The sequence below is a fragment of the Neolamprologus brichardi genome, chromosome 11, assembly GCF_056152115.1.
Source record: "Neolamprologus brichardi isolate AB-2024 chromosome 11, ASM5615211v1, whole genome shotgun sequence".
NCBI lineage: Eukaryota > Metazoa > Chordata > Actinopteri > Cichliformes > Cichlidae > Neolamprologus > Neolamprologus brichardi.
This window is the reverse complement of record NC_142114.1, coordinates 21,373,537-21,386,503: the sequence shown is the minus strand read 5'-3', so window position 1 is coordinate 21,386,503 and position 12,967 is coordinate 21,373,537. Positions and strand designations below refer to the sequence as shown.

Here is a 12,967-nt window from a genome sequence, read left to right as displayed (position 1 = left end):
TCTGGCCTTCTTTCCTGAAGAGAGATACCCCCTGTAGGTCTGATGTGGAGGTGGGGGAATAGCAGGGGTGCTGTGTATGTGTGTGCGCAACTAGAGGTGGGGTGCGCAAGTATGAGGCCTCTGTCATGATTTAGGCTCCCATGCAAATTTAATCAATTCGAGTACCTCTCGCCAGCCAGGGCTCATTAGCGGCAATTTAAAAAGGAGGCTCTGTGATCCCACCTCATTGCATGAGCCAGACATTCGGCTCAGGCACACGTTCATAGTATATACACACAATCATGCTAGAATACACACAGATATCCAAATACTCACACACAAATACACAAAAATGAATGCACATCAGGGGGACTGTCATAGTTGTAAAGATTTTCCTTCAGATACCTTCCCCCTGGCATGGAGAGAGACCCTGCCTGAACATCCCCCATGCTCCCCCTCTTTGGTCTCTCCTCTCTTTCGACAACTTCAAAAGGTCCCTGACACCCAGCTTCAAGTTAAAGGATTGAGGGTATCCATGGATAAAGACTAGCTCTCACCCCCACCCCTAGCATTTGGAGATGCCCTCCCAAAAACTCAAACCTCAGGCTACTTCTCACCACCTCTCACTCTCCACCTCTCAGTAATTGGGGGATCGATAAGTACTGTCCCCAAATAACACTTTACTGTGGCACTGAACGCTGGCTTTGCAGAGGAAAAGTGGTACTGGTAAATGAAGTGGGTGAAGTGCAGCAGGTTGTAAGGATCAAGCACCTGTTTAAGGGAGGTGACAGCAGCACGTGTCTAATTAGAAGCCTGTATAAATAAGAATAAAATTTCACCACTTTCCAGAATAATAAGCCATCACATCAATGCCACTGAAGATTTGTAATGTTTAAAGGAAAACTGCTCACAGTGTGGTCTTTAGATCTCTCTCAAGAGGAGTTGTGTATCGTTTTGAATGACAAATATCAACACTGCAAGCAGTAAATATGAGGTTTTGTTCACTCTGCCTGTACTGGTTGAACTCGTTGGGTGACCACTTTGACAAAATTTCCCAGAAGAATGCAACAATCTGAAGAAAACTGACCAGATATCAGTTTAGGTTAAATCTTGAATATATTAGGCCACTAATAATCACATGAGGGGTATAACTGTTCAAAAGATTTTAACAAAAAAAATAGATGTTGGTATGATTTTATTCTGCTGTTTTTTATCTCTTGAAAAAAAAAAGAAAATTGATTCCATGCTGCCTGTTCTACTAGTTGTTCTTCACCCATTTAGCAATTACTAATATGAGGCATAAATCACTGGTAGTCCAGGCTGATTTGTTAGTCCTGTAGTTTGTATAAAGTAATTAGCAAAATAAGATGGATTACCTGATTCCAGATAGCACACACTGGGAACTCCTAATTCAGATCACTCTAACCCAGATTAAGTGTTGTTAACAAATGAGCCCTTGAACAATTCAAGTTTATTTAAAATGTGCAGTATTCAGTAGAACAACAACCCAAAAGTGTGCTATTTTCTTTTAGTTTTGCTCTTTCATATGTTTAATAACTAAAGTTAAAGAACAAAGGCCTGTTGTATTCCATTTTAACCAAGCTACACTTTCACTCTCAGTGAACAGTTACTATATCTCAGGGTCAATGTCATACCCTGCAGCTGTGTGACTACCCCACAGTACTCCACTTCCACCCCCCCCCAATTCCAAAAGTGACTATCCGTTAACAAACCTCTAGGGTCATTAACTTTAGAGATGGCTTATGGGGGACAGGATGGCCTGTGAGAGTAGTCAAATGAATTATGAGCCTTTTGACAAAAGAGGAATGCCTGTCTATATCTTTAAAATCAGAAGGTCACCCACTGCCCACCCCTGAGCACTGCCTCTGCACCCCTGCATAAGAGTCCCGTTACTGGGGAGAATGAAAGGAGAGCTTGAGGAGGAACAGTGGCTGGTCTGTGCCTGGGTCGCATAGTCGGACTGGGGTCCCGGAACTGCGCACACAGTGTTTTGACCCCCGGGCTTTCCTCAACGACCTCCACCCCCTCCGCTTATGGACAGTGAGCCTCAGGGTCCCGGTACACACACGCCCTCATAGGAGTGTGACGCAGTAACAGAGGGCAGAGAGGGTGAGAGGAAGGCGTAAGGAAGGAGGAGGGAGAGCTGGCTGAGGATGCAAATCACTCGTACTGGGTACAACAAAATTCTGACATAAATCGTCAGACATACAAGTGCCTTGTTTATGCTTTGATTAAAGTGAAATACATCTAAATCCTGATTAAAGTGAAATACATCAATCTGTGCACTATATACTCGAGATGTTTATTATATAGGTGTACTTGTAGAGGTATTTGAACTTACATTAACAGAACATTTTGTAGTGCTAGACTTGTCAAGCTGTTCTTCTAGACGAGTGCAACTGAAGCAAGCAGGAGGCCTGCTATCACTCTTTGCCTCTTTTGGCCCATTCTGAGCTATTGGCGCACCTTTCCTCTGGTCAGCAGAGTTTGGGCCAAGACCTGTGGTCCCTATCCTGCAGCCTCTATGCCTCTCACTTTTCCTGATGACACATTCACTAGGTTCCCTGCCTGCCCTCTTACCCCCCCAGTGGCTCCCAGGAGAAACTGATGGATGGGCCCCATTTATGAAGCTGCTGCAACCAACAAGGATCAATCAAGACTGGGTCACTGAACTGTTGCTGGGCATCAGGTACTCAATTTGTTTCAAACTACTGGAAGTAAGCAAATATATTTTTACCTGCTTTATGTGCAGACAAGGCAACATAAAAGATTAGTGGAGATCGTGAGACAAGGAGCAAGAAAGTCCAACCTTTATTTTATTTTTTTGAAAGTGTGCTTGCTTTACCCTAAATCATGATGCTTTCCCACATTTCAGGGAGTAGAGCAACCTCTGTTGCCCACCCAGGAATGGGAGATCAACGGCTAACTGGAAAGAATTTGACAGACAAGTTTCATCATCAGCATATTGTACAATTGAATGTGAGTACTCATTTGGTTAATTAAAATTTCATTTTTAGCACCTTGATGTCCAGTAAGATTCTTAGGAAGCCTCAAATCAGTTCCCTGAAAGAGAACTACCTGCTGAAAATGAGCTAACTGCAACAATTTATCTCTCAAGGGGGCCTTTTAACAGAGATGTTATTGCATAAGCACAGCTGCAGCTAATAAAATTAATAATGGGTAATTTTGATTAAAGTGAGCTAATGAGCAAGCATTGGCAATAGTGTTATTGTTATCGATGCTTGCTAACTGACACCTAAATCATTTTTAATTGTATTAGCTGCAGCTGTGTCTACCCTGCTGCGACATGTGAAGAGGGCCTGTTAGAGGTGTGCTGCATCCCAAGTCGAGGGCTGCAAACAAAGACGTGTCCTTCAGGCTCTGAAGGCTAAGCCAAGCCTGTGCCTCCACCACAGAAAGCAGTCCAGCACTTCAGCACGCAAACAATATCCTCAGTTGATGTTAAAAATATATAAATATGACTTCATTTTTTTTAGATAATGTATCAGAGCTTCCAAAATATTTAACCTCGGTATACAAGTGTTATTCAGGACTAAATAACACATTATTAACACATCGTGGGTATCTCAACGTTCAACAAAGCATTACGTGTGTAATATGGAGAACTTCCAAAGTTGTCCTCAAACTTGGATAAAGAGACTGTATTTCTTGATGTTGTTGTGTAAATGGGACAGTTACTGAATTAGCGAGCAACAACACATGAGTGAGAAATGTTATAATCTCAATCTGACACAAAAAGGAAATGGTAGGTTGTACTTGGAACTCAAACTGTGGGGCAAGGATGGCCTGGAATACAGTGCAGAGCCAACCTTAACTGAATATGGCTTTTATTTAACTACAGTTCAACTTGGATCTTAATATTATTATTATTACTAATAATAATACTACTTTTACTACTACCTGTCAGAAAAGAGTGAGGTGTGGGACGCAAGTCTTCTTCATCCTCTTAAAAAGAGTATGCTAAAAACAAGTTTAAGAACCACTATAGTAACTTCTGGGAACAAATGCACTTATGGCTCTCTTCTAGTTGCCTTAGCTTGGAACACTCATGAAGAACACTAATGCCCCCTAGTGGTACAAAATATATATATATATATATTTCTTAGCTAACCAGATCGTACAGCACCCCTCGAGTCATAGAGCCTGAGAGCTCTCCACTTCTTCACGGGCAAAGAAATCCTTAAAATATAAGTTGTCTCCAAATCAAGAAATTAACTCCAATTACAAGTTCTTTTGATATTTATTTGAAACTAATTAAGCATAGTTGAAAAATATATACAAAACTGAATTTTTATCCTTTGCCTCTGCTGTGCAGACCCATAGGAGAGAAGTTCATTATTTCCAAGTATCACCTCCTGACAGTGATTTTCTTTCCCTCCTCTTATCAACGTTTCCTCTTAGCTTCAAACTTGTAAATTGCTGCAGAACTGGTGGTCTCCTTCTTTACCTTCACTTTCTTGAACTTATCCTGGAGCAAAGGCAAAACAAAAAAAAAAACCTGAAATGAAGACAGTCATAGCACACCAGCACCAAAACTTTTAAGAACCATGTCCTCCTCACCTGCAGGTCCTTACGGGTCTGAATTTTCTGGCTGATGACAAACATTTTCTTTTCTCTGTCAATTCGCTGGGAAAGTATCTTGTATTGATGTTTCCTTTGCTTTGCCAGTTTCTACAGGTACAAATCACATAGACCCATCAGTGGAATGAAATGCCAAATCTTAAACTTTATTACCAATGAACAATTCCGAGGAGCTAAATTTCAAAGAAATATTCAAAAAATGAATAAATATCATCTCCACAGACCCCCAGAGCACGCGGGTCTACAGCTCCCTGTATTCTCTTGGTTTCCAGTGTTCCCAGACTTGGTCTGTTGTACACTCTGTCCACCAGCTCCGGAGCTGTGTTGAGGTGGTCCGCCAGGTTAAATGACTGCACTGAGGGAGAATAAAAACAACTTCTCAGGCAAGCTCAAGACTGCAAGCACAAGAGGAAAAGGATAGTTTGTGTGCACAGCACTTACACATTTCCAAGCACTCACTAAATTTATTAAATCTACCAAACGCTTATATTTACCTTCTTTTTTGGAGTCCACAAAAAATGTGTGCTTGTTTTTTGGTTTGCTCTCTGCATCCAGAAGATGGAGCTCTCCTTTCAGCCTCTCAATTTTCTGGAAGTACATCATATACCCAGAAAGATTAACCGAGGCACCACCAGATATAAATGATGGTGATAATATCTATGCTCATGCTGCTGGCACTGCTCTTAAACTACTAGACACATGTACCACCACAGAGCCCTCTCATTCGTTACTGCAGATAGCTACCGGAAAATTTGCCTTTTCAGGAACAGAAACCCTTCATCCCCCTTTATATTCCAGTACTAGGCCTACTCTGTGGAGCCTTTGGAAACTGAACAGTTTTCAGAGGGGAACAACTTTTACCATTTGGTTTAACATTTAATTGTGATGTGATGCAATGATTTGTATGTTGAGAAGTTATTTCTTTGTTGTTTTAGGTTTTCTTTATGTTTCCAAATTGCAAACTCATGCTGTTGGAAAGAGTCATGCACAATATGCATGTTAAAAATATTAGTGCAAGGATAATATGTAGCCTGGGTACACTGCCCTGCAAAGTAACCACTTCCAAAATGGTATCGTGAGCAGTAACTAGTATTTAAAAATTACACTGCAGTAGCATTACTTTCAACACTTAAGGGGTATAATTTATATCCATACCATTCTTCACCTTTGCTATTCATGTATATTGACTTCATTTTCAGACCTTCACAGGTGCATTTCTGATGTCTAAAACAAACACTGAACATCTCTCATTAGGAAAGCTTCATACATGCCAAATTCACTTGTTACTGGTCCTGCATCAGCAGTGTGTTTGGGGTCATGATCATGCCAAAGAATGAAGCCGCTGCCAATCAGAAGCTTTCCAGAAGGTGTTACGTGGAGACTCAAAATCTCACGGTACTTTTTGGGTTCGTAATTTTATCAGTTTTAACAAGATCTTCAACACGACTGGCTGAAATGCTGCCTCACATCATGACAGAGGCTCTGTGTTCCCCAGATGGCCGTAGACACTCATCGTACTTCTCTCCTGACCTGCGCCGTACATATTTATGACAATTTGAAGCAAAAATTTCAATTTGGATTCACCACTCCATAAGACGTGTTGCCACTGATTGTCAGCTGAGTTGTTATTTAATTTGGGATACCTCCGCCTGTTCCCGTTGCTTAAGAATGGCTTGTGTCAGGCCATATTTATTCCTATTTTTTAAGCACATGACTTTTTTAGTTATTGTTCATCTGCTGCAGATACTTTTTAAGCCCCGCCACTTCTGTTGTCCTCCCTTTGGTTTTCAGCTAATAGCACTTTGCCAAATTGTCTTCTATGTGTAGACAGACTAGTAGTTAATAAATTGAGGAGCATTTTTAATGCTAGGATGATTGGCAGATCAGTATTAAATACCATTTTAAATAATTACAAGAAAGACTGGCTCGTTTGAAGCAGTATATAAAGAAATGAAGGGTGAGTCAAGACTTTTGCACATTACTTTACCACAGTAGTTACTGGTTCAAAGACGTTATGATGTCACCAACCAACTAATTATCTATCAGTCAGATGCCTGGTGTAATCCAGTAAGATGATTTGTAGTAATGAATCTCATAACTGGTCAACAAGCATTTCCAAAAAACCCAAAACAACAACAACAAAAACAAAACCCAACAACAGCACACTAATTGAACAGAGCAGAAAAATGCAAATTTGGTTAAAAGGCAATGAGATAAGCTGTGGCCACTGAGCCTACTTTCAGTGAAAAGTGAGCCTATTAACAAGTCAGTTTTGCCACAGTGGTGGTATTTTTTTATTCTGCATGATTTATTACATGGAAATTAAAGGTTACCTTAACTTCTGCAACCCTTTTCATCTCCACATAGTTGATATCCTGCGTCCTCATCATTTTCTTCTGTTCCTCGGTCACCTCCTCCTGCTCTTTTGGTTTTTTAATTACGTGAACTCCATCCTGTCAACAGGCCACAAAAAAACGTTCAGGCAAAACTCATATATGATCGAATCTATGAAGCAAGGAGGTGCTTCTTGTTGCTTTAATACCTGCAGTGTAGAGCTGATCATCTTGAAGTAAAATTCATCCTTGTTCTTCTCCAGAGCTTTCTTTCGCAGAGCAGCGAGTGTGTTCTGTTTCTTATGATAGTCACTATACCAGCAGACAAGGCAAACTTAAACATCTTATCTTCAAAATGTAAACACAACTATAAAGTGTGGCAAAAAACTTGCACTTTTCCTTACTCTGCACGGAGTTTGTAGTCCTTCTTCTTCTCCAGCAATCCCAGTTGTTTCCTGAAGCCGGGCTACACACGCACACACACACAGACAGGACAGATCCAACATTAGTATCTATTACTGTAAGTGTGTGTGTCAGAAAAACAACCGAACACACGAGAAGTGTGTTGTTTTGCCTTGGCTAATAGGCTAACGAGCAAGCCAACAACATTGAAACGCTCACCTGAGATCTTTCATGGTGGTTTCTCTGTCGAGATTTCAGTGCCTTTCTGAACGAGGACATATTTGTGAAATGACCCCGACCGTATACACGCAAAAATAAGTTAAAACAGATGAATATAAGGCTTATTAAGCACACACACACACACACACACAGAGAGATATGTAAAGCCTCCTTGCTGCCTCTGGTTTCTAGTGCTTCCCTGTGAGAGGGACACGTGGGTTCCTGCCTGATTCAGAGCGTGCCGTTTTTCATTTCGCTGTCGCAGATTCGCAACTCAAAATCCGCTGAAAATATCGTCATATTTTTAAAATCTGGAGCTCAGCAACAAGTTGTATAACTATTTAAAATTATATATCATTTTTCATTTACATTTTAAATAAAATTAAACATGTTTTAGACAAATTAGAATAGTCGGTATTTTGGTGTTGCCTATTGTACATTCGGGTAGTGACACTAGGGGGCACTGTTGAATATGAAATGTTGATAAGATAACCTGTACGTGCGCTTCAGTGTATTATACAGAGGAGAGAAGAAAATATTAAGCAACGCATTTTTAGATATATTTAAATAGTAAACCCAGCTAAAAATTCATTATTATATTTTTCTGTGCATTTGTAATCTTTATCCAAAACATACATTAAATATATAGGCTATTTTTTTTAATACTTACAAGGGCTTTCTGGTGAAAATACTACTTAAAATCTGTTTTATTAAAACCCAGCATTTTTCTGATTCTGACTATAGACGATTGAAAGGTAACTAAGTATTTTGATTATTAAACTTTTTTTATTGATACTTTTAATATTTTTTAAATCAGTAATATTAAATTATGAAGTTATTTTGATATTATTAGTCTACATAGATGGGAAAAAACAGTGACATATTAACCAGTTATTTAATACATTTTCTAATAAATGTTATGTTTAAAAAAATCAACTAATGTAATATCATTGAAATCCGAAGCCCTGTAATTTGGTTGTCTTTTGGTTTTAAATGTTGGGTCTATAATACTACAGTTGTCGTGCTGTAAGGCTTACTGGCAAAGACAAACTGAATTAATCTTATTTATCTAACAAGTACTCTCAGGCTATATACAAGCCAGGCTTGGCACAGGAAAAAAAAAACCCAAAACAAGTGAGGGTCATCATAGTACAGCTAACGTAATATGTGTTTGGCTGCACTACTCATACACCAAATTGCTTTGGTTATTATAATAACAGCCAGCATTTGCCAGAGAGCACAGTTAACACTAATTGGTAATACGTTTATGTTTTTCCAACATGAGCATTCACTGAGTGTTTCTTTTGGGATTCCAGACCCCTATTTTGATTAATGCCCAGTCCAACAGGCCTAAAAAGGATTACACAGAAATCCTGTAATATGCCTTAAAACAATCACATGCTCTCAAACAGAAAACAAACTCAATTACACTTAAAACATTTATATGTGCTTTTCTTATGGCTATAGAACTAAGACACTGTGACTTTAGCTCACATGCTTGAAATGAAATATATACATGAGGAATTTCTGTGTTTTTCTTTCTTTCCACTCTGAAGATGAGGGTCACCCCTTCTCTCTGTGAGAAAAGATTCTCCACTTCCTGACATTTCGGGGAGACAAAGACAAAGCCGCAACGGCACCAGTCCCTAATCTCACCCAGGTTCTCAACTCTCTGTGGGACAAAGCCAGCGAGACAGAGAGTGATATTCCACTTAACGGCCATTTTCTCCGATGGAAGCCCACTATCTCCTCACCAACCGCAAGGAATTTGTTTTATATGTGCGAGATTTGCCTGGCATGCAGAATGTCTTGCGGGTGATGAGACCTCTGAATGGGATCAGTTTTTCCACATTATGTCACGGGCTTGTTTATCAGTGTGATGGCTAATCACCCCGATTCCTGTGAAGGTTTCAGCCCAAGGCCCCACTGATCCACTCACCCACTAACATGTATTTAACTAGGCAAACACAGACTGCAGCCAGGATTTACGGGTTAATGTCTGCCTTCTGACTTACTAGGCTCCGTGCTGTTTAATTCATGTGAGTATTTATCATTACAAGTAAAATGCCTGGTGAGCCACGGCAGGGGTAAATGCTACTTTGGAAATCAGGGACTTGTAACGAGCTGACACAAGAACAGGAGCACAACAGCTTGTGGGTTTGTTCATGGTCAGCAATGGAGGAATGCCCTTGCAGGGCAGATGCAGAGCCATTGGGTTTTCCAATATGACCTCGTAAAAATAACACTGCTGACATATTGTGAGGCTGCTGCACTCGGGGTGAGCTCAGGACTTTGGTATGTCTCCCCTGGCCGTGGTTGGTCTTCATCTGCAACGGGCCATTTGACCAACCCAGTCGAAAAATGGACGGCTACAAATTTCTCCTGTATGATTATTTAGTTGTATCTCCTAAGAGATTGAATAAGTTGTTGCTGTCAGCGGTGGAAAGTAGTGTTCGGGAAATTCTATTTACATCATTTCTATTTTCTAGTACATTGTATATATAACCTTTATTCTTAGATGGAAATATCAAACTTTTTAACAACATCTGGCAGCTACATTTCAAACTGACTTAAGAATTCATTGGAGTGAACCCATTATGCCTACTTCTTATTTACGTCATACCAGGACTTCATGCAGTTGCTCAGTCATCTACTTTCAAGATGCTGTAGTTCTTCCCCCTTTAAGGAAGCCTTTAGGCCAACTTTCTCCTGATTGGCTGCCTATTGCAAACAGAAGATGAAGATGTTTTCATGTAGTTAGCAATTCTGTCAAGCATCTTTCCTCTTATGAATTCCTCATATGGTTTAGTTTAGATAACTAAGAAGGTAAAATGACCCAACATTAAGAAAAGAATGAAGTCAAAGAGCATTAATAAACAAAACAAGAAGAAACACTCAGTATAATATTATATAATAGCAGACGTCATTTTACCCCAGAAGGATCCATTGAGCACCCCAGATTTATCTTGTGACTGATATACTAGATAGTTTAAAAGTATTTATATTGATTCAGTCTAATGGTGTAACATATAGTGATGTGATGCATAGCTTTTCCTTTGTAATAGAACAGTGTTACATTGTGCTTCTTTATGCCCAGTTCCCAGTAAATTACAACATAGGGGCACTACTGGGTGGGATTCTCACAATAGTAAATTAACCACAAACTCTTGTAAAACAAAATTGTCTACTATTAAGTGTTGATATGGTGCTTATTTTCTCTGCTTGAGTTTTGAGAGTGTATATTGTGCCATAACTGGTTTTATACTCCAAGTAATCATGGCTGCAAAGTGTAGAAAAAAGGGTTTTTAGATCAGACCTGATGTGCTCTGTAAATAAGCTCTAATTGCTGACATCATCAAAAGCCTTTATTTTGAAATTGATAGTCTTGTGATAGGTTATTTTAAGTTTATCTTTGATAGATGATAGATAGTGCTCCACGTGCTTCTCTATCTAAAGCTACAAAGATATTGTAAATTCAATTTAAGTATCCAAACACCCTTTGAGTTCATGCTATTTCGTGCCTCTCACCACTGAATTTGTCAATATTTTTATTACATTATAGCGGGACGTCACGATGTCCACTTGCCATTATGTATCCGGTGAAAACACACACAAATTGTACAGGACACATTTAGATATCATTCAAGTGGGGCATTTAGCAATTTAATAACACCATTGGTCTTGTGCTCAGGGTTATGAAATTTCCCCTTGTGGGACTAATAAAGGTATATCATATCATATCATATCATATCATATCATATCATATCATATCATATCATATCATATCATATCATATGTTGTTCATTTGAGCTAATTTGCCTCAGATGTTTCAAAACCACACATCCAAGAAAAGAGCGTGTTGTGTGTAGTGTAGCACATAATAATCAAAAACATTCATTGCATAGCATTCACTTTAGACATTATGATCCATTTCTGTTCATGATCAAGTCACATTCAGTTGACTCATATTAAACCTTTAACTTGTTTTGCAAAACTAAAATATAAATGTTTAAGGTAAAGGTCACAGTTAACTTGGTTACAAAGTAAAAAACTCATCGGACTATCTCGACCACGATGAATTGACAGGCCTGTAATCCTGTAATGTTTCACACAGCCTGATGGGACCACGCCTCAGAGTGTAAAATTAGAATTCATAATTAGGGGGTTGTGTGGAAGTGAGGGGTCAAACGAGTGTGGATCACACTCTTTCAGTTATCAAAGAACCATGAAAAACAACATGCCACATGGTCGGAGGGTTTTGTTTTGAACTTTAACTTAATATGGGATATCCTCTGTTGCTCGTCCATAAACAATCAAGAAACAACGATGCCATATTAAGTGAATCAAATTAGCAGGAATTTATATTGTAGTGTTTAGTACTTCTGAGCACTGGCATTTCTTGTGAAAGTCTTATTTGAATGAGAAGTGTATTGACTGATCGCTGTTCTTATTTACTGATGGTGGTGCAGCTGTTACACAAAGTATGTCCACAATGTAATACAAACATCTAGTCCGTTATTTATCATAGAGTGAAGAGATCTTTTCATCTCTCTGCAATAAATTTACATGAAACTTGCTTTAAATAGTGAGTTGAATCCCATTGATAACAAATAGCTAACAGATAGCTGAGGATGGACACTTTTTCTTGATCAGAGAGTTTTAAGTTAGTATGTTAGTGCCTTACGGCCAAAGGGCTTTTAAGATGGCTAAAACAGTGTCTGAAACCTTTTAGCCCTTTACACTGGCACATTTCTGAAACTGTCACTCCGCACACATCACCCAGAGACTAATCCTGTTTTGTTAGGTGGAAGTGAGAAAGGTTTGAAATTCTCTTGCATGGTCTGTTTTTGTTGTTTGCAAAGCTGTTTGTGACACTTTTGATTGAAATGCAGTGTAACGTGAATAATGTCTTCCAGGAGAAAGCGCGCACCACGGTTCACATCTGCGTGGCGTTGTGACGTTTTTTACTTGACCTTTATGTGGCCTCGCTTTGATTGAGGCCATCCTAAAATAAGAGTATCAAATAGCTTGCCTTGCAAGAAGCATATAAACCACAGAGAAGGTTTGAAAATTGAGATCATCAAACTGTGAGAAGATTAATTACTGGTTCAAATCACAGATATGGTCAGATGGTGCGGTGGCTATTATGGTCTTATCTCCGCCTTACTGAAAACTTGCAGAGCACCCTTAAAAGGAAAATCTATGAGAGGGTCTTCAGTATAGCTGCAAACAGCAGCATGTAATAATAACAATACTGACATCCTTGAAATAAAGTCTTGCTATGAGCTTAAACAGTGGTTAAAAACAGCTTTTTTTGGCCACAGGATGATCTTAGGGGCCACATCAAAGCAACATAGGTCAGTATGAGGTCGCCAAGGATTGCTTTGAACTGTGAACTGCAATACAAAGCT

The 12,967-nt window shown here is 39.3% G+C and overlaps 1 protein-coding gene across 1 annotated transcript; it reads right to left on the bottom strand.

Annotated features, from left to right (window-relative positions):
• Window positions 1-4,242: 4,242 nt before the first annotated feature.
• utp11 (UTP11 small subunit processome component) lies at window positions 4,243-7,750 on the bottom strand. Its single transcript, XM_006791698.3, has 8 exons — window positions 7,557-7,750; window positions 7,340-7,401; window positions 7,145-7,247; window positions 6,936-7,055; window positions 5,097-5,190; window positions 4,827-4,957; window positions 4,582-4,692; window positions 4,243-4,489 (listed from the first exon to the last, which is right to left on the bottom strand). Exons 1-8 carry the CDS (start codon window positions 7,614-7,616, stop codon window positions 4,406-4,408), a joined length of 765 nt encoding a protein of 254 aa, XP_006791761.1. The 5' UTR covers window positions 7,617-7,750; the 3' UTR covers window positions 4,243-4,405.
• Between the last annotated feature and the right edge of the window lie 5,217 nt (window positions 7,751-12,967).

Coding starts and splice junctions, on each gene's coding strand:
- utp11 (XM_006791698.3), bottom strand. CDS start 7,616: ATGTCCTCGTTCAGAAAGGCACTGAAATCTCGACAGAGAAACCACCAT. Junction 7,402..7,556: donor ACCACCATGAAAGATCTCAG/GTGAGCGTTTCA, acceptor GTGCGTGTGTAG/CCCGGCTTCAGGAAACAACT. Junction 4,958..5,096: donor TGTGGACTCCAAAAAAGAAG/GTAAATATAAGC, acceptor ATTCTCCCTCAG/TGCAGTCATTTAACCTGGCG.